The sequence below is a fragment of the Danaus plexippus genome, chromosome Z, assembly GCF_018135715.1.
Source record: "Danaus plexippus chromosome Z, MEX_DaPlex, whole genome shotgun sequence".
Lineage (NCBI taxonomy): Eukaryota > Metazoa > Arthropoda > Insecta > Lepidoptera > Nymphalidae > Danaus > Danaus plexippus.
The window spans coordinates 1231423-1255000 of NC_083559.1; the positions used below are offsets into that span (position 1 = coordinate 1231423).

At 31.4% G+C, this 23578-nt stretch overlaps 1 protein-coding gene across 1 annotated transcript; it reads left to right on the top strand.

Moving 5' to 3' along the window:
• Positions 1-7940: 7940 nt before the first annotated feature.
• On the top strand, positions 7941-9684 carry LOC116777649 (uncharacterized). The gene is made up of 4 exons (XM_032671315.2): positions 7941-8119; positions 8296-8526; positions 8657-8948; positions 9129-9684. The coding sequence occupies exons 1-4, from the start codon at positions 8010-8012 to the stop codon at positions 9618-9620; spliced, it is 1125 nt and encodes a 374-aa protein (XP_032527206.2). The 5' UTR covers positions 7941-8009; the 3' UTR covers positions 9621-9684.
• The last annotated feature ends 13894 nt before the right edge of the window (positions 9685-23578 follow it).

Sequence of the window (23578 nt, forward strand, 5' to 3'; positions counted from 1 at the left end):
GTAATAGTACAGATATAAAATTTAAGCATTGGTCAATAAAATTTTTAGCCTGTGGACGTTAATGGAACACAAGAAATATTAACTATGTAGATTGAGCAAGCAAGCTAGACGCGGTAGATGAGCGAAAATGTTTCTTGGATAAAGAGAGAAAAAACATAATTTCGTTATTTGCGTCTTCCTTTGGCAAGCTTGTTAAAAAAGAGAAAGCGGGAATAAAATTATACTCTTCAGTTCTGTATCGATGAATCGATTTTTGGTTTGTTTGTCTATTAGAATGTTAATTTTCTCTGAGTACAAGTATAAGTAGTTTAAAAATATGTTTGCATTATATCGAAATTAGTAAACTTGCATTCGTTATATATAACTGACATCTTAAGCTTACAGTTATAGATTAAAAGAAGAATTAGATAAATGAAATATTTTTTTAGTGTTAAATTAACTTTAACTTATTTATTGATGGCCAGTACCAGATATATTTAGATCTCCTAAATAATATGTTTCATATAAGTTCTGGATTCGTGTCTTATGTGGCATGCAAGAGCAGTAAATTACATCTGATATGACCTATGAATTTAAAGTAGCTTTCGCAAAATACTTTGTCGAGATTAGTAGTGCAAATGCTAACTCAATTTACCTTATAGACGTCCTGACCTACTTGTGGCTGTGTTTTTGTCCTTAATTATTTTTTCCTACGCTTTCGTTTGCGTTAATATTATGTATCCATGAAATATTAACAATGCTACTGTCTAAAAACTAAGAAATATAATTACTTTATGAGAATAAGAAATACGTAAATAAAAAATTATGTAGATAAAATAATAGTGTAGTTTCGTTTAAGAGACCCGTTTATGAATATGACAGTGTCTTGGAAGAAGTTTAATGATACGTAACCCAACAAATCGTATATGATCAGCCTGTTGAGTTAAGCGTCAAGACTATTCCACGTTTCTACTGTAGAACTAATTAAAACAAAATATTTCTGTTTAAAACATTAATTTATACCATTATAGTTTTTCTGGCGTAGAGAATATATTTTAACATATAACCTTCAGATGTTTTGACTTCGGTGGATGAAGGTTAATTCAGGATTGTATAGCTCTGGAGGCGGCGGTATCCGAGCCAGTGGCCGGGTTGCGCACCGTGGAGGAGATTCAACCGCTCCTTAAGGAGTGGGTGGATCGCCGACACAGTTCCTTGACCTTCCGGCTGGTGCAGATCCTCTCGGGGCACGGTAGCTTCGGGCGGTATCTGTGCCACATAGTCGGAAGAGAGCCGACGGCGGCGTGTCACCATTACAGTTGCGTGGATGATACGCCCGAGTGCCCTTCGTGGGAAGCGGAGCGTCGCCAACTAATCACCGAAGTTGGCGCGGACCTTTCGCTGCCGGCCGTAGTCAAGGCTATGGTAGGTAGTGAGAGGGCCTGGGCGGCGGTGGTCTCTTTCTGTGAGGTTGTCATCTCGCGGAAGGAGACTGCCGAAAGGGGGAGGGAAGATGATCCCTCCTCGGCGCCGATGCGCCGACGTAGGCTGGGTCGTAGGCAGCGGGCTTATGCCCGCCGAATGCCTCCCCAGTGAGAGGAGCCTGCGGGTGTCGGAGGGGTATTCCGATGCCCGATGATCCAGGCAAATGGAGAGCTGCAGGCCTTACGTTCTGGCAGGCAGTTCTTGGAGAAGGAAGGGGGGTGTGGGTGGGGCCCACCTCTCCTACCGAAGGCGGAGTCCCCTTTTAGGGGCTCGTGCGTAGTGAACGGATGAATGGCAGGCCGTCCCCGTTACACTAGCTTACGCACTGCGCCGAGAACGTCGAGGTGGTTTTAGTGGGTAAAAATCCCACATACCCCGACCGGGTTCCCCCTCGGTCGGAAGTCTTTCAGAAGATTTCCCCTCATTACCAAAAAAAAAAAAAAGGATTGTATAGCTCACGGACAAGTTTATGGTCGGACTACATTGTGTCTGTTAAACATGTTGTCAATTTTTCCATCAGCTCAAGAAAAGAGTTAGGAAAAATATAAAGTGACAGATTGGATATTGTTTGCTGAAATTGTGACAAAATAGAAGTTACAATTGCATAAAAATGTAAAGTCATAAAATTGCAACGGTTTTTGTAAATGCCATCTAAAAAATATATTATACATCATTTCGTTATTGTTGGAAGCTAAAGGTAAAATAATTAGTTTTGTTTTCTACACAATAGATGGCGGATGGATTAAAATCTATTTTTAATTTGAAATTGAAGGTAGGTATTGACATAATTAATCATATTCATTAAGGTCGTATAACCCACATGACTATCGAGTCAATCAAGTCTATCAAGTCAAGTCGGCAATCGTGCCGTCTCCTTAAAAGGGTAAGATGTAATGTTTCTTAAGGCTAAGTATAGTAAATGATGGGATGTCAGATTGTGTTATTTTAGAGAAAGCGTTTGTAAGCTCTGACTGTTTTTTTTAATTGGGTACAAAATGTTGAAGTTCAGTTTTAATACTTCATAAATATTTATCAAGCAGAGAAATCTTTTATGTCGTTCTTATTTTTGGATCGTTGAAATTTTTTTGTCACTACTTAAACTAGATACTTCACTAGTTAGATATCTCTTATAATATTTTTGAACGAAATTGGGATATTATTTTTCGATTAATTTTTCTTTGTACTGGAGTAAATGATTGTAAGGTTATAAATTCAAGATATTATATATAAAAAAATTTAAAAACATTTTTTAAATTGTCATCAAATCAAATATCAATTTTACAATTAATTCAACTGTACAATATGTTTTTCTTCAATCAAGTAGGTAATTTTAAGCAGCGCTTGGGGCCATGCAATTAACTCGAGGGTACCTATGAAATTGGATTTCCTCAGTGGAAATATTATTTACTTTACTGTATTCAAATATACAAAACGGAACCCCACGAATCGCTTTGCTTGTTTATATGTGAAGTAGAAAATAACAATGACATATAAAATATAATAGTTAAGTAAGAAATTATGATTGAATAATAAAAACTTTAGCAATTAACTTAATGATTATTTTGTTAGATCCAATGATTTTTACAACTACAATGACATCGTGATGACATTTGAATGATCAAATTAGTACGTTGTTAGAATCTACATGTTGGAAACGTATTAACTATAGTGGTCGTCGAATAGATATTATGAAATGATTTTTTTATATATATATCTATATATATATTAAATATTTACCAATTGCCGAAGAGCGCAAGATCCCGAAAAACCAATGGTAATAAATCAAAACATTACGTACTTATCACGGGAGATCCTGCTAGACTCTGTACATATAAATATTTACGAACTTACAAACCTTAATACGTGAGATGTATAGAAGATGGCCAGTAACAAATATAATATAACGTTTTAATACATTTGGTATTATTTATATATTATATATTTTTCGTTTTATATAATAACTTTGAAGAGTTTATTAATTGGTTCTTTATGAGACCAATGAAAACATTATCCATGTAGAAAGATTTCATTGATTATAATTATGAAGATAATTCCGATTAAATTAATTCTTACGTACAATTAAATTTAAAATATTATTTTTGGCCTTTTATTTAAAGTGCTCATGCCTTTATAAATAAAACAGTATTTATAAGTGCTGCTGATAAAATTATTACAGTTGAAATTAAATGTCATAAAGAGTTACATTTATTATACCCAATCTGACACAATATTTTCGCAGTGGCACTCTTTGAAGTTTTGGTTTTAAGTAAATTCGAAGATTTAATCTTAATGTTTGTTTTTTTCAAAGATAACTTTTAAATTTTGCTTATTGCGATATACTTACTGCAGAATTATCTCAACTTATTCTCAAAACTGAACAAAAACCTATAGGTTAGATGACAGAATCTAAAATTGAATTCGTTTCTCGATACGTATCGAATTTAGAATATGTAAGTTTTTTCAATAATCCATCGCTGATCTTCTTACAATGTTATCCGCATAAAGGTGCAGCTTAACTGGCGTTGTTATTCTTCAATATGAAACCAGATAGGTCAACTTATGAATTATGAACACCCATTTTTGTGATGTTAACGTGCTCCGCCGTCCGGTCTACCGCGGACCCCCGGGGGTCCACCTAGACCTTTTTGTAATTTTGGCATCAATGTCGGAAGCCACAGATAAAATAGGAAACAAAATTTCAATGCTTCGATAAAGAACATAAAATATGAAGTCCATGTTATAAGGAGTACGAGCAACATTTTCTAGATTGTAAATTCACTTTATTCATAGAGTCTTAAAAGGTAAGGAAAGTAATGAAAGGGTTGTTAGTACTTGTTTACAAAGCTACGTATGAAGCGAGACTTGAGCTGGTAGTTAATTATTCTATACAAAGACAATGTCATACTACAACTCAAACATTGCTTTTTATAATCTGCATTGCTATGAATACTGGCTAGATATATAAACTGAATAATTTTGCTTAAAAATATAATCTGAAATACCATACGTGACGGTGATCCAAACCATGAAAACAGTGTATTCAGGTCCCTTAAATTAAATGGATGTTTCTTGTCTTGTCGTAAAATAAGTTATGCCTATTTGCAGCAAATTTTAAATTTATGACATAAATTTACCTGCACATCGTCCATGTAATATTCCCAGACCTCTCAACTTTCAGCCTGACCATATGCAAATTTTATCTGCATGTTAACATTTACGACTCCAACGATGTCTTGTTCAAGCTCGGATATTACAAACTTCAAGTAACAATTCCTTTATGTCACATAGAGTTCTAGATAGCTGGATTGTGATTAAATTCTCAATGTGAATAATCTTAATCAAAGAGATGTGTTCCACGTTAAATATGAATGGACACTTGGGCCTAGACTGTTAATTTTTTTACTTTGACGTTCACAAAGGCGGCTAATTAGTATGTCATATTCGCTCCCCTCTGGCGAAGTCATCATTTGTTTCTCGCCACAGAAACGCTTCCACAGCAATGCAGAATTGTGAAATAGTGACAGTTAAAAACCTTTACGGTTCAATGGGAATCGAGCGTGTTTCCTAATCATAACGAGGGAGCGTATGACATGAAAAGCCAATATATTATTGTGTTATAAATGAATAACTCAAATTCTTACAGTATTCAGTTCGAATGGATAAGTCTGGTATAAAGTTTTTCCTACACGGGATCAATTTAGTTTATGATGGTAATATTCGAGAATTGTCTAAACTGGCGTCGTTGGGACTAAAAGCCCCTGGTAACTTGATCATTAGCGGGGAGGAGTCATATGATTATTACTGAAAACCTGCCGTATTCCAGGTTTTATTTTCCCCACAAGTAACTTTATGCCCCACCACCCTTGCTGCTGTTACTATACGTAAGAGTAGCTAAATCTTTGACTATAATAGTTAAGTATTTTTTTAGTCGGTGGACTTCAAATTATTAAGAAGTTGTGAAAACACATTGTACATACAAAAAGTTCACGATTCATTATAAACATCAAAATATACTCCAATAGCATGTATCAGATTAGTACTATCAAACAATTGAAATCGAAGAGCAAGTTCACTAATGAACTCCCAAGACGGTATCAAACTTTAGACATTCTAACTTTGGCATAGGAACACAGATACACATTCCCAATAAATATAATTAATTTAGAATATATTTTTTTATTATTTATTCATTTAAAACTTACAAATTTTACATCCTATATATTCTTTAGTATGAGACTTTACAAAGTAAATTATAAATATTACTAATCTAATCTAATAGAATTTCTTCGTTAAATTGTTGAATCAAATCAATGTACCACATGCAAACAAGTACACCCTTTATATGGTCACGCCCTAAGTGAAGAGCTTGCGTAAACATTCAGTGTAGGGATGCCAAAAATGGGTCAGACATTATAATGTGCGTTTACGAATTCGAGAACCACAATCAATATGCAATATGTTGAATAACTTTAAGTACTTAAGTACCAACAACGATATAAATGATGTTTAAAACATTTACACTGAAAAATACCTCGGACTTGGAACTCTTAAGGAGGTTGGAAAAAAGGAACAAGATTACGCTCTTCATGGCGTTGCAATTGAATACCATTACCGTGAAATATAAAAGAAAAAATCATACAATTTTAAAAATAAAATATTGATGCCGTTGAAATTGTTTCCGCAATATGAATATTTGAATGTTCTGAACATGAATCTGCGCATTATTGATACATTTGTGTCACAAATCAAACGTAAACATTATGGACGTTTTCCTTCATAATAAATGCAACATTTATGATTGTCAATAAAATTGAACTGTTACGTGGCTTAACGTCATCCAACAGATCAGAGTACGCTAAGAATTGATTCGCACGAGTACTATTTACATTTTACAAGTTAACGAATTAATCAAGTCTAAAACAAATTTGACGAACAAAATTCAATTTAATATCATTTATATCAGTGCCATATAGTGAGAAATGAAACATATTGAAAGAAAAAAATTACTGTCAAATGAATGTGATTATAAATAAAGGCTTGTAAAAAACTGCAAAAATTTTATACTTGTACTCTGTATTGTATTACAAGTTTTTATGTAGATTTACGTCCAGTATTGGGCATTATCTCCAATAAAAATTTTTGATATTGTTACCCGGGTAAAATCGTGAGGATATATTAGAAATAGCCACTAAAATAACTTGATCTCGCTATTTTATTAACAAATTTTTTACATTAAAGGGCTCTGGTATTATATAGATTTTGAACGTCAGATGTAGCTATTAAAATTCATAACGTTTATTGAGATTCCATATGTTAGAACTATACAATGTTTTTATTTAATTACAAAGCATACTACATAGAACGAAATTTTTATAAAAAGTGCCTCTTAATGTGTGTGAGACACTATTGAAATTTTTAATTCGATCGAGAGACCTACTAACAAAGTTAGTTACATTATTTGAGGGTTTAATTAACCAGTAATAATTATGACGTCCTAGCAGATAAAGCACAAAAATGTATTACTAGCTTGGCTAATTTTACTTAGTATAATGACAATTCTTATCTATCATTTTATTTATATTTTTCTTGAAATTTATAAAAATAGATAAACAATATTTAGGAATGTCAACGTTAATTTTTTTAACTATGAAAGAAAAAGAGTTCTGGATTAAGAAAATAGAGAGAGGGAGAGGGAGATAGAGTATGAGATTTTATAAGTTTTTCATTAAGATCAATAAATATAGGATAAAACTAAATAGGACAAGACAAATTACAATTATACTTGGGTACGTGTATAACAATAAGGTATCGGGTGTCACTCTTCGTTGAAATTCAAAGTGAAATAATAATTAATTATAAATAATGTTTGCAATGCATATAAACACTACTTCAAGCTAAAGTTTCGTGTTTACATATTTATATATTAATAAGTTTATCATATTTAAAAGATAGTCGTGTCTTAAAAAAAAAATGAAAAAAAGGTCATTGACTTTGAAAAACATATTTCTCAGTGTCCTCGTCTTTATTTTGATATTCTGTTGTAAGGTATCGAAAGGGAACATTGAATTCCATATGACAAAGAGATCACATTGTCTGAAAATTTCTATGCAAATGGAATATATCCCGAAAGATCGGAGTTTTGCAGTTTTTCGGATTACGTTTTGAAATTTATAGTAATATTTTTAATGTATATGTAACATTTAATATGATAACAACTATATTGTTATGTTGCTCTTAATTATAAATGTAAATGAATAAATTTTAGCGGATTTAGTTAATTACTCGGTAACCAAAGATTTAGGTGAGTAAGACATAATCTAAACTCTAGCTTATTTAGTCTTAAAAAATGTTCTAAATTCTAATTATAATAATTGCAATCAAAACAAAATATGTAACATTGGAAGATTAATTTTAATTGGCTGTCATAGAAACACGTGTACCCTTTTTGTGCATCAGACACCGGCTTAAAGTGAGGAGTTTTTAAATCTATTAGGCGCAATAATTAAACCACTGGGCTATGGACTAAAAACAAATGTGTTTTAAAAATGTCCGCTGATAGGATCGCGGTCGTTTTTGATTCTGGGTCTCAATCAACGAAAGCCGGTTTCGCTGGAGAATCTTCGCCGAGATCTGTCATTAAAACCCTGGTAGGACGGTGAGTGATGGAGAAAACCAATAAAACGGAAGAAGTCTTAACACTCTTTTAAATAATCCCAATAAATGTGGTCAATTATACGATATTAGTTTGCTTTTATTATTTTTTAAACTATCCATTCGATGTTTCTGTTACCTTACTATATATGAAAGTGATATGTTTTCGTGAATTTGCAGATTTCGCCATGAAGGTCTATTGGACGGACTTCCAGATATATTTTTCGGGAATGAAGCTGTCAAGAAGAGAGGGTTTTGTGTATCGACGTGGCCAGTAAAAGATGGAATGATAGATGACTGGAATGAAGTGGAAAAATTTTGGCATCATATCTTTTACAAAGAACTGCATGTTGCTCCCGAGGAGGCTCAACTTTTAATGTCAATTCATCCACTTACGCCACATAAAGACAAGTAAATTCAAATAATTGATATTGTATAGGTTCTATTAATTTTTTTAAGTTTTATCGGAAACATTATTTTAACTTCAAATCGATTATGAATTGTGACAACATTATATTTATTAATTTAGCTAAAATTGTAGGGAAAAAATGGCCGAGATACTTTTTGAGAGTCTCTCTATCCACGACTTATACTTGGCGATATCATCGGCGCTGGCATTACATGCGAATGGGAGGACATCAGGACTGGTCTGGGAAAATGGGCATTCGTGTTCTTATGTATCACCAGTTTTTGAGGGATTCCCCCTTAAACACGCCACTATAGAATCAGAAATTAATGGGAGTTCTCTGACAAAAAGACTCCAAAAGCTGTTAAACGAGATCGGCTATTCTTTCACCACAAGTGTGGAAATAGACATACTGGAAGATATAAAGGTTTCGTGACTGCTATCTTATATACTATTTGTCCATTACTTTCATTGCATATTATGAAGATTATATCTAAGGCAGTGTGTAAAGTAAAATATGTTTTTTACCATTGAAAGTAAATTTAAAGTAAATTTTCTTATTTAGACTGTAATTAATTTTATACAAATATGTTTTCACTCATTTAAGGCAAAGCTATGTTATGTGGCCATGGACTATGAGAATGAAGTACAGACTGTCAATCGTTTAAAAGATAGTACCCACTATGAGTTGCCTGATGGACAGCATGTTTTGCTTTGCGAGGAAAGGTTCAAGTGTCCGGAAATGCTATTTCAACCAAAAATGGACGGGATGAATTCCTTTAACATAGTGGATAATATTTGTTCTAGCATATCCAAATGCGATTTGGAATATAAAACTTTATTTTACGATAACATAGTACTTTCTGGCGGCTCAAGCTTGTTCAGAGGGCTCTCCGAGCGTTTGAGTGTTGAACTATCCAGGCGAGTATCAGATATGCCTGGCATAAAAGCAAATGTTAGTTCAATCCCATCCAGACATTATTCGTCATGGTTAGGTGGATCTATCTTGGCGTCGCTGAAATCCTTACACGGGTTTTGGATGACAAAACAGGAATATGACGACAACGGACCCGAAAGGGTACATTATAAATTTTTTTAAATTCAGTTTAAGGTAAACAAATGTTACATTGCGTGCTTTTGAATAAATAATACTTTCATGTCTATTTGTTTGTATTAAAACTTTTATGACGTTATAAGTGTGGTCTTCAGTATTTAGTATTAAGTGTAAGAAATATTGGAACACTCTAAAAAGTAACAAGAACATACTCGTATACCTACCTACTATTCATTATTCACATCTAATGGAATATGCCTTTAAAATAATATGGGAGTTATGACAAATATTGCCACGAAAAATTAAGAAATTAACTTAATCATTTAACGAAACAGATATTTCTACGGAATAAATTCTTTTTTTACATCAAAATATTATGATTTATGGTACGTATTAAAAGAAAATGAAACTAATTCATTTGTTTTTGCTCTCCACCGATAATTTGATAGACACGATAATCTAATCTCAGTGATATATAATACTACAAAGGAAAAATATTACGCAGGCGACATTTTCTGATGGATTAGGGACTGAAAATCAATCAGTATATATCCCTTTGTGCTGTCATCAGAGATTACTCAATTCTACCTGCTTTTTAATCTACTTTGCTGTTTTTTGTATGTGAATATCTTATTATTTAAAGTATTTATTATTATATTTATTTAAAATATCTTATTATTTAAGTGTTGAAAGTTTTTCCTAATTTTAAACTTAAAGAATGTGTTCTATTAATTTTTTATAAACTTGGAAACAACTAGTAATTTTGAAGTGATGTAAACTATAATGACTAATGGCAAATTCATTACGATTTTTTAAATATATTTTTCTAAAGAATGCCTATATCTTGAACTTATTTGAAATACGTCATTTTGTTGTTTTTGGGTCAGGATATAGAGGGATGTTTTATTTCAAACCAAAGATTACGATAATCTAATCGAAACTTTGTCAATCTTTTGTACCTTTCTCAAGAAATGTTCTGAAACAATACATTACTTGTTGTCTATAAAATAAGGATTAGAATCATAAAGTACTCTTCGAAATATGTAACAGTTATACATTATTTGCGAGAGTATTTACGAGGACGGCTCCTTTATACTTGACAATGATTTCTAACTATCGATTAACCTAAAATTTAAAATTTAATTTAAAAAACCAACATATTATTATATATTAATAGCAGCACTTGTATTAAAAAGTTACAGAATAACTTTCCGTTCGACAACAAAACGTGAAAACCAATTAAATGTTACCCACAGTTATGGTTTGATAACAGTCACGTAACAAAGGCTTAGTTTAAATAAATAACAAGTAGCGTTGGACGAACGATTGGAAATCTGTATTGGGTTAGCGCTTAGCAACGTTCAATAATGACGTTGGTACACAATTGTACATTATGGAGGATAAGAAAATATATGAAATATATAAGTGTATTGTTTTTATTATGTTATGTATTTAAGTACCTATATTAATATTATCTTTAACTTAAACAATTTGAATCTCCGTACCAATCGTTTTAAGTGTAAGAAAATAAATGTTTTGAAAGTGATCTTTTTTCGAGGTTTATTTCTGTTTGTGTATACATCGAGGCTATAATGTAATATTGATTACATCAATTTAGTAGCAATGGTTGCTATCAACGTCCAACAGACCTCGGAGGTAGGAAATTACAACGTTATAAGAGAAAATGTTTTTCTTTAATACATTTACCTTACTTTTATTAGGTATTTTTGGTTATATTATAATAATATTAACCTTGCTACAGCTATCTGACCTATGTTCATAAATATGATTCAAAGTCACTGAAGTTCAAACACTTTCACCTACAACTTCATCACCGGATAGATATTTTTGTTATGACTTGGTGTATCCGTTTAGATTTCCGTTTACATTTGTCATAATTAACAGACCAGAAGATATATATTATTTTCATGAAAATATTAAAAGACGGTTACTTTTGCTTTGCTTTGTATTTGATATTATGTAAAAAATTCAATAACCTCCCTAGAAATGTAGGCATCTTAATTGTATGATTTTCATTATAAATTTCACTATCATGCTTATACTAATCAGGGAATAGTTTTAAATGTAACAGACTCTCAAATATTTTACGACCATTTTTTAACACAGCCCTTGTAAAATATCAATGAAATAAAAAAATCGTTTTTAGTCTTCTCTGTGAGGAACGCCTGTTGTTATTGACTATTTACTGTTATTTACTAATATAAAGTTGATCTGATTTACTTCAAGTGTATTATAGTGAAAATTTGCTTCAATAATATTTAAATAAGCCATAATCTTAAATTATTATACGTTATTTATTAGTTACAATAAAACTCGTCAACTATCATCAGCTGTTTAACGAATATTGAATCTATTTAATAAAAGCAATTTTTTTAAATCATATTCTCAGAGGTAAATTAATTAAGCCGAGCTCGTACCAAATTATTTTAACGGGTTCCTGATCTGCTCGGGTTATTAAGAATCATTGTCGCAGCTGTTCTTTAACTGTACGATATTTACCAACGAAATAATCACTCACTGTTTCGTTTGTCTTTTTACTCTAATGTGTGTCACTTACATCTATTATTGCTATATAGATAATGCGGCTTCATATTTAATTACAGCTGATGTATTTTGTCTACACAAATGTTTAGAATGAAAGATGTTTGACAGGTAATAGGATATAGAAATCGCGCCTATTTATTATCTTTTGTCTGATAGCGGTCCTGAACAGCAAAGGTCTGTTGGGGATGGAATTTATATTTCTGTAGGTATAGCTTCTAATTCATATAGTCAGCGCGTGACACGTTATCTAATACCGTCACTATGACCTCTACGACGTCATTGACTTAGATTTTCTTTTGAGTGTTCTGAATTGTCCTTACTTTTCACATACTCGGTTATTTTTGTGATCTTTATCGTGATATATATTATAATAAAATATAAAAATAGTATAAGACAAAGACTTAAGAATAAATATTTCCGTTAAATCTATTTTGTGTAAAAAATAAGTGAAGGAATGGAAATAAAACAGTTTTAACGTTAGCAGTCTCGGAACAGTTTCCCGGAAATTTCATATAATTTCTCAGAACCCTCACAGCCTGATTAGATTTTATTATTATTCCTACTTTGTATTTCTCTTTCCCTAATGTTCTTGTATACTTAGCATTGCCACAAGCGCTTTTACACGACTATGTCTGTTATCCTACAGATGTTATTTCAAATTGGTATTCATTTTCAAAATATTATTATTATGTTTGTAAACTGATAATAAATTTGCTCAGTAGTCAAAATATAACTTGAAATACATGTTTATAGGTTCATTTTAGGAACCTTTAAAAATATTTCCAAGCTTAAATTTTTTTAATTATGTATTTATTAAATATTAATATAAACTTATATGTTCGGTTTCTGAAATCCTAATAGATGTTATAAAAATCGTAAGAGTTATCCTGATATGATTCGACTACCTGTGGCTGAAGTTCACTTTTGATTGGTAATAGGTAGAAGGAAGTAATCAAAGATGCATTATAAGAATAAAACTGTTTTTTATGTTTTATTTTCTATACATTTAACCCTTATAAAAGATCTCTAATAATAAACGATTAAAGAAATATTAGAGAATTTAAATCTATATTGATATCTCTAGGTGTTAAGTATCGCGTGGTTGTGAAGTACAAAAAGCCTTATAGGTACTATCTGAATATAAACATCGAATTCGTAAAATGTTCCCTCTTCATATATATACATATGAATCCTACTTTAAAAGGTTTCTCTTTTAAAGAATAACTATTTCAGAGTTTGCTTATCTCACAAACTGATCTGACGTCTCACATGTCGTTGTTTATAGGGACTCATATATACAGAGTGATTTGATTTAATATTCAGAGTAATGAAAGATGAAAAAAAAAAACTGTCAAGAGAAATATATATCGTCTTACAGTGAGAAATCTGAGCGTCTATCATATATATAAAATCAGCTATGATGTTGTTATGGTACAAGTGTTACATTAGTAATGTGTTCGTTTGTATATAGATGAATTTGAAATAATCTCAAAAACTTACTTCACCTAAATAAATACTCGTATCTTAATTTTAATTTCTAAAATTGGATGAAAGCAATATCGTTGATTTGAAATAAAGGTAACCAAACATTAATGATAGGTTTATTGTAATAGTGCTATCATCCTTTTGTCAAATAAATCATTCGTATTTCTTATAGTCATTGACGATGTAATTGTAATGTTTAAAGAGGTTAGCTTTCAATGCAATATAAACTGAAACAGCTAATCCTTGTTTCTATGACACAAATCTTGTTACTGAATTTTGGTGATACACAGTTCTCAGTTCTCGCTAGCTCTTAAAACTTACACTATACAAAATCCAGCTCATTTCCTGATCAGTATATGTATGCCAGCAATTTATACTATTTAAAATGACATTAACAATTTCACGCCAATATGAGATCCATGAACGATGGACGATGTAAAGGCCTGTATTAATTAAAAATAATAAAAAAATATTCAAAATTATGATTATATGAAAATTTGGTTTAGATAATTTAAAATTCTATGAATCTTTATATCATTCGTAAAGTACTGTTAAAAATGTGAGAAATTTTTAACTAGCGCTGTCTTTTTAAATGGGCCAAATGAAAGGTTAGCTTAACGCACTCACTATCGGAGTATTGAAAAACAGTCTAAATCTTAATGATAATTTTATTATTTAAATAGCAATAACTTACTCCCTAACTTACACTAGAAAATAAAATATTTAGAAGAAACGATGTTGGGGTCGTTTTATATGTCATACTTATAACGCATATGTATATTATATATACATATATATTATAATAGTCGTGGTGGCCTGGAGGTTAAAGGCCCGCCTCTCATACGTGAAGGTTCGAAACCTGGCAAGTACCAATGTGATCTTTTCCGAATCATATGTACTTTCTAAGAGTATTTAGACACCACTGACGGAAGGTGAAGGGACGGTAGGTGAAGGAAAAAACATTGTGAGGAGACCTGATCTTTATGATTTCATATTATATGATTCAAATCGCCAACCCGTCTTGAGCAAGCGTGGTGATAAATGCTCTAACTTTCTCCATGTGAGAAGAGGCCTTTGATATTATATAAGTACATGCTTAAATATGTATATACACATATAAATTATCCACTCCCACTTTCCACGCCGCTCTCTTCATGCATCCACCCTAATGTCTAAGTTGACTTAGAAATAAGTGCGTAAAGAACTTTTCCTTTATGTCCACACTTTTAAAATTATATTTTAAGTTCCCACTGAGCGAACAATCAGAGCAGGTTGTTAGTAGATTATTAAATTTTCAGGTCGACATGATGTGATGAGCTGCGAGACAAGCTGGTTCGCATTAAATAACAAAACTAAGTATGATTATCCACACTTTCTGCTATTTAACATGAAACAAAGAAGATATGTCATTAAAAATATTAAGGTTATAAAAATATATGGAATGTTGTAGGTGGTGTTTGTAACCAGGCAGTGATTTTCTAATGGATCGTGCTCAAATTTTAAATGTGGCTTAGATTCCTGTGGGAAAGAAACTTTTGTTTTATTTACGGACGGTTATTCTTGCTAAATTCTTTGTCAATATATCTTAGAGGTTGCTGGCGGACTTACGTTTATCAATTGTTCAGGAAATATCTTGAGTTAATATTAAATGTGTGCTAAGATTAGGAACTGTAAATGTCGTTGTTTCTAATACAATAAAAATATACATTTCTAATACAATTTAACTATCAAAATACTTTGTCAATTTAAATTATATTAAAAAGAATATACGGAGTATGTCGTTATTCGTGTTCCATTATCTCAAAAAGCAATAATTACTTGTAATCGAATGCCCCTTGTAATTACTACAAGAGTACGAGCTGCGGAATTAACAGGAATCCGCTATAATTGCTCAATATGAGCATTCGTTAAAATTAACTGCTAACGAATTGGAATCCCGTTAAAAATAATATGTAACGTGTGGACGTTTCGCGTTTAAAATGTCCTTCAGATAGAAGTATATTCTTGTGAGATGTTTGCCATCACATCCTTTTCCACAAATAGCTATAAAACGATTTTGTTGTAAAACCATTTTGTTAAAACCATATAGACGAGAGTACACAAGAGTACGCATTTAGCTTTCCCGTGTCGCACAAGTTCCGCAAAATGTAATTCAAATTCCATCCCTACTCGCGATCCGTTTTTGTTATTGAATTATTATAATTCTGTGTTTTCCCTGCGACTGACTGCATGTTAAATTTCTTCTAAGGTAAAATTAAAAAAAAATGAGTTTCATTGGTTGAATTAAATCAAATATATTAAAACAAAGACACTTTGAAAAATAAAAACAACAAGCAAGTCTTTTTTATATAACAAGAATAATTTATTAGAAACAAAACCGGAGATGCTTTAAACTTATGGAACCTAACTTTATATTTTACCGACACTTAACTCAATAAACAAACTTGGCATTTCTAGTTCACTAAATAGATTTTGCTCTCGTCTGCTCAAATAAACAAACGTCGACGGACTGTTCATAATATTTATATTTAATTTTCTAACTATTAGATAACATTTCTTTAGTCTATAACCTACTAATATTATAAATGTGACAATTCTTATGTATATAATGCGGATGATGAGATCTAAAACTTTCGAGAGTCATTTAAATAAAACTAGTATATTTTCCAAAAAAATCTTAGTTTTATTTATAATGTGGATGTATGTATAACCTGTTCTTTCACACAAAAACTACGTAACAGCTTAATGATACTTTATAGTAATGTAAATGAGACTTAAAAATAAGACAGAGGTTATAATTTATCCCGAAATTCCATGCCGTTTGCCACAGAATAATGGCATATTACTTGTATTGTGTATGAAGTCACGTGACGCTGTCAATAGATGTCGCTGTCGTTTGCTTCCCATGTCAAATAGTTTAAAACACTATGAATTTCTCTTTGAGCCTAATTAAAAATTTCAAACGGACGAAGTAACAAACAAATCTAGAACTACTTCACCATCATTTATTTTATCTGAAAAGAAACAATATTTGTTTATATTGTGTCAGTACTGACATCTTTAAAGACGAAAGATAAATAAAACTAATATTTTTCAGATTATACTACGCGTATCTCATTATTTTCAATACTACGTACTTCCGATGTTTCGATTACTTTTCAGGAACCCGAAAAATATTCGTTTCATTTCATTTCATCTCATTACAAAAGGTAAATGTTTTAATTTTAAATTCAAATAATCCAATAGAATTATTGGTTTTTACTAAATGATGAATATAAATAATGAATTTCCCATACACTAAATAGCTCATTTAAATTAAATATTTATTTCCATATTTCAATATATTTCGCTAGTGCTATTTAAATGAATAGCGGATAGCAATAGCAATGAATTTAGAGAGAATTCGTGAACATATGCAGTCGGATTTGACATAAGAGAATTGTATATAAATTCCTGGATACCTTTTCTTTTTCTTATTTGCCCTTAAAACAGGACATCTTCGGAATCAAAATTACGTTACGAAAGACAGTAATATAAATAATTTCTGTATGTTTCTGTTAGTATATAAGGAATTATGATCAAAAAAAAAAAATGAATTGAAAAAAAATTGTATTAGTATTTTTTTTTTAATGTGGCTTGCTCTATATGTATCTATAATTTATAATATTAACAGATAATACATATTAATTGGATTGTATGTCTAAAACTTATTATTATAATAAAAATTTGTATGATTTTTCTTTGTAATGTTATGTGAACTAAAATATACAAATGTTTACATCTGTAAGGCAAATCCACTAAGTTGTGTTGTATCACATATTCTCAAAGCAAACTGGTTCATAACTTAATCCTTTATAATGTCAAACATTTCCACATGAGGCGTTGGTAGATAGCATTTATGTCTTGATATAACAATAGTCGTCCTCAGAATGTACCAAAAATTTTATATTAAAGATAATAATTAAATTTAAAATTGTAGGAAAAACAAAAAAAAAAAAAGATTATCGCAAACAGCCCTTTTAGGTTAATTACTTACTGAAATAAAACCTCTTTACTGTAATTACAAAATTAAAATATAGAAGAGCTTATAATTTTAAAGCAAAAAAAAAAAAAATACGAATTTTAGACTCATATATTATGGTGTAATTTATAGTGAAACGAATGTATTTTTAAACAGTTGTTTAGAATTAATAGTATCCGTAATAATAGTTGTTTTATTTTTAAATATCACCACAGAACCTCACACTTTATGACAGTTATACATTTTATTCCTCCTAAATTTGTAGAGGCTTCCATTTTGTAAATAAATCTTACTTACATAGGTCTCACGGGCGCAATATTCTCTAGCAAATGACGGTCGTTTTATTGCGTTACTTAAATATACCCAATTTTGCACTTCCCAAGTATGTGATTGGTGGGTTAATGAGGATAGGTTACAATACTTAGTTGTAGTTTACACAAACTTATGTGATTATCTTTGAGATTATAACTTTATTTATTCAAATAACCGCACTTATTTTAGACCCATACATTATGTGGATGTATTTGTTGTTTTAGTTATTTCAGAAAAATTGTGATAAACATCTATGCATTTTACTTTTAATACAATACAACGAATATATCTGCCCTCGTGAAAGCAAATAGCGTTGTGATAGTCCATTTAAAATAGGTTAATGTAACCTAACCAACAGTCCGTCCACCTTGTCTTGTTATTGTGGCAGCAAATAGCAATTTCTTTGCCAAACGAAACAGAGACATCCAGTTATATGATTATAATAATATAAAAATACATACAATGTGGGAAATCATCACTTTTAAAAGGTTTTATGTTCCTGTTAATTCATAGACGTCACTTGCCTTACAAAATTTCATGACATAACGTGACATAAGATCACATCGTATGCTCCAACATATGCAATGAAATAATTGCATTGTAAAAAATTAACTTTACATTATTAAAGACCAAAGGGAAGGAAATATAAAGATGAAAATATGTTTATAGCAACCAATTGCTGTAGAAACTATGTCAGCATTATTAGACGTAAGACTTTCGCGAGTATTCATTTATATGTCAGCATTTTCGTAATCTTTTTTTACTCTGAAACAAAAATCCAATTAAAGTAGCCATAGCTGTAAGTATTATGTGAGCTAGTTCAGTTTGAAATGTTGACTTATTGTTCGCCAACTTCTATTCCCGATAAAGAAATCATCTACAAATACAGTTGTTTTATAAAAATCACCGTCTACATCTACAAGCACATGTTACTGTCCCGACAATTTCCTACGTTTGAGATATGTTTTTATGATTGCTCACGTGTACTGTACGTATATGATATACATACATACATCACGTATAAATACATATTTAACAGATCAAACCGAATACTATCATATAATTATGTATGTTTCTATTGAAGTAACTTCTTGATTATTACATTGACATTGAACATTGTAAAACGACATTTGTTTTACAAGATTAATTCGAACAAGAATAGTAATAAAAAAAAGTGCGGTACAAAAATATATATACTATAAAAAGCAGCTTTGAAGGCTTACGACATTATAGAGTATCTGCTTTTGGCTGCATGACCTCTTTAACATAATCTGTTAGTTATGAAGTTTATAATTGGAGCTTAACTTCTCAGATAATGTTTGGTAGTAAATTTTGTGAAAACAAACAATGAGTGTCAAACATAATAGTAGCTGTATTAATGGCTTGTTATGACTTGTTGATCTTATGACTGGCTAAGGATATATATGAAGGTGTTGGAATTAATTCGTAGCGTTTGATGAGAGGTGGGGGTGGTTATTCCATTGATCTGTTTTTACCTTCGGAAACAAATTGATCGTTGAACAGCTGTTATAAGGTATTGTTTTTACGATGCATCTCATTTTTAATTGTTAATAACAACAAGTGGCCGCTATTTAATTATGTCGAAATTAATACCAAATAAAGTGTTTTTGCGCGGACTTTTATTACATTATTTTAATATGTACAAAAGTGCTGCAGAAATTCATCGGATTTTAGTAGAAGTTTACTGTGAACATGCTGTAGCTGACCAAATGTGTCGGTAATGGTTTGTGCGTTTTAAGAGTGTGATCTTGATTTGGACGCCAAGGAACGACCTGGACAGAAAAAAAAAATTGAAGATAAAGAATTGGAGGAATCACTCGGAGAAAATTCATGTCAAACCCTTAAAGAGTTGTCTATATCTTTGGAAGTCGATTCGTCTACTTCCATTCATAGAAAAACGCCTTAAAGCTTTGGAAATTATCCAAAAGGAAGGAAATTTGGTGCCATATGAATTAAAACCGAGAGACATTGAAATACGTTTTATGACCTGCGAACTACTGCTTGCGCGGTACAAAAGAAAAAGTTTTCTACAACGTATTGTTACTGGCGATGAAAAATGGATATATTACGACAATCCGAAACGCAGATGATCATGGGTTAAGCACGGACTACCATCATCACCAGTTACAAAACGTAATATTCATGGATCTAAGCTCCTTTTTTGTAATTGGTGGGATTAACAAGGTGTGGTTTATTATGAATTGTTAAAACCCAATGAAACCGTCACTGGGGATCGCTACCGGTTACAATTGATGCGTTTGACTCATGCATTGAGGGAAAAACGGCCGGAATGGAGCAAGAGGAACGATAAAGATATTATAGAACGATATAGACCTCACACCTCAGACCTCAGTGAAAACATACCACGAAACATTGAAATGGGAGGTTTCAACCCACCCGCCTTATTCTCCGGATATTGCCCCTTCGGATTACCACCTGTTTCGATCAATGGCCAAAGTTTATCAGTGAAAAAATTAATATCTTATGAGGATTTTCGACGGGGTATTCGACAGTCACCTGAAAAAGTAGTGGCAAGCGATGGACAGTATTTTCACTAAGGTAATTTTTTATTTTCGTTTAAAATAAATCGTCATTTTTAACAAAGAAACTTTATTATTTAATCGGTATATATATTTTTTATTACTGGAATTGCATTCTCAGACACGGGAATGCCCTTAAGGAGACTTGTTGCTTATACTAGAATAAATCCTCACTTTTATAACTATCCACTACTATTTTTCACTTTTCTGTATATCTACTGTTACCAAAAGCAAAATAGCATTGTATAGAAAAGTTATTGTTATGAATTCACTTTTGGAATTTTTGGTTCGGCCATATAAATAAAGAATGACGGGGTGACCGTGGAATAATAATTATAGACCTTCGTTGAATGTTTAAAACCTTATTCTGACATAGAGAAGGGTAGATTTCATTCATACATTTGAAAGCTCTGGTCATTGTTTGAGTGAGGATTTCTGACGTGAAAGCCATAATTCGTGAACAATGGGACGTTTTGTAAAATGATTCCACTCACGAAATAAATGTTTTTATTTTTTATTTTTGGAGGTTAGTTCTTGTTTTCCTACATGGTCAAAAAATACTTTTATGGTATACGCGTCAAGATGTATTGTCAGCAAGGACTGAAATTAGAATTGACTGTATGGGGGTCCATGTTTGGCATCCATGTTGCTTCATTTGTGAGCATGGAGAGAAAAGTATTAATGACCAGGTAAAATTCTAAGATTCTCAGACTACTCAGCTTTTATCAGCAGCTGGTCTTGATGGTGGTAATTTAAGTCTTCTAATAAGATAAAACTTTTATGTCCGTATCGGGAAAAAGGTATAAAAACGTGTTAACTTAAAATATATAGGTTTTAAATTACTTATGTATACAGAGTTGTAGGAAATAGCAATCACCGTAAGAACAACTAAAATGCGAACAAAGTCGCGCGGAAAAGTTAGCAAGGTATATAATAGAATAGGTTTCCAATATTTTTATGAAATGGACTATAAAAGCTAACTGTAATCTAGCCTTTGTTTGTCATGTTTTTTTTTATTATTAAATAACTAGTAAGGTAAATGTTTTCTTACAAAAATTCCTAACCTTCTGTTACTTTTTTTGTAATCTTTGGCATTAAAATTTGTCTACTATTATTCTTTGCGACTTCGTTATTTTTGTTTAACATGACATGAATTTTTGTTTCATTGTGACTTTCTAACCGTATCTCTACGTATTTTTTTATGTTCTTCATAACGTAATATATTATGTTAAAAGAAATACTATAGATTGTAAATGTATTGCAAATATATAGCTATCAAACTCTTATACGCAGAGAGAATAATGATCTTTATAAAACAACAAATTTCTGCTCAAAATTACGTAAATAATTACGGCGAGAAGGTTGGAAATTAAAATAGGAAGAATGCCATGAGATCTCTAAATAGATACCTTTGTTTGAAACTTAAATAAGGCAAACAAAAAGAATGAATAACAATTGTGAAACTATAGTAGCTGGATCGTGTCGCTGCGAGGTGGATTCATTGTTCTGTATACTCACTGATATAGTTTTATTCCTTTCATCTTTATAATCACTGAGTAATTAAAAAAATTATGGATAATATGTACTATACACGCGTTGTTTATTATTGGTAATTTTGACTTCTTCCAAAGGACATCCGGAGTAATGGAGTAGGGTCGGATATTCGGCGGGAAAAAAATTAAAAGGGATTCTATTCGGGGTGAAATATTGATTTTTTTTCCGCCGTCTAACATTGTTTTGTATGTCGCTGGATTACTATTATTTCGCGTAGATTTAATTTGTAATTGGAATTTTGCTTGTTAGCTTTACGTTGTCTTAGAATTTCATGAATAAATGATGCTGTAATAAAACTGATATATGTAAATTGTAACTCAACATTATCATTATCATATCCGAACGGTCGAGTATTTACAAGAAATGTGATCAAATTATGCATTGTATGTGTGTGACATTCGTGTAAACATGTGTCAGAAACAGGAATTATCAAAAATACACATATCTAAAATAAACTTAATTTAATTACTTGTTTTCGGAAACAAAATCAATTTCCATGTTTCTTACAAAATTACATAAAAAGGATACGATTATTGTCTATCTGACTACCCATTGCTGCCAACCTCCTAAATAATAATTTTTCTTTGTGATTTTGCACTTTAACATTAAAACAAAGAAAGTCAAGCGTTAACATATGTTTAGCATAAAGCAAATCACGGAGCCCTTGCGTAACAGAAATGTCAGGACCGTTACATATAATGTCATGTAGTGACATACATTAGTGGTGTTTTTAAATTTGATGAAAACGCGAGACGTGTCTCCAGCCTTTGACAGGTACGTCGTGGAAAGCCTGTGAATCTGGCGAGCTCCCTCTCATATCCTTCAACGTTTGCTGGCTGACATTGTGAGGATACTTACAAATTAGGCCAACCAGACGTAGCGTTAGATTCCTTTTATCTAAATGGGTATATTTCACAGAATGTAGAGCACAATATGCAGCTTTAAAAAACATTTTAGTCTCCTAGCCTTCTTAATATGATAATAACAAAAATAGATTCTCTTATATGAAACGGATATTGTTTTATTCCTATGTATTATTTTATATCACATATCATGTAATATAATTATTGAGTTATAAAGTAATTGACATTAACGGTCACGATCTATTTGATAATAACATTAAATTTACAATTAGTAAATATAAACGTGTATACATTTATTGCAATGCAATACACGCTATAACAAATGCACACGTATGTTAGTAAGGACAATAGTTTCGGGAATACCGTCAGACTTGACATTTGTTTGCGCACCATAACGTAGCTATTGTAGGAATGAAGAAGCATTTCAGTTTAAAAATGTCCCAGAGTCATTACAATAATATTTTCAAAATTAAATATCTTTTACTCATGTCACAAATTAAATTGGCAAGCTTTTTCACTTTAACGAAATCTGATTACATTAAAGCGAAAAACTTTATCAAATACATAAAGAATATGTAAATATTGTATGTAATTTAAGGTTTTTTTCATCATACTTTGTGACTGTAATTTTTTTCTTAAAGA

Excerpts from the sequence above, each read along its gene's own strand:
- LOC116777649 (XM_032671315.2), top strand. The coding sequence starts at position 8,010 with ATGTCCGCTGATAGGATCGCGGTCGTTTTTGATTCTGGGTCTCAATCA. Across the intron at positions 8,120-8,295 it reads ATTAAAACCCTGGTAGGACG|ATTTCGCCATGAAGGTCTAT; the intron begins GTGAGTGATGGA and ends GTGAATTTGCAG. Across the intron at positions 8,949-9,128 it reads ACATACTGGAAGATATAAAG|GCAAAGCTATGTTATGTGGC; the intron begins GTTTCGTGACTG and ends CACTCATTTAAG.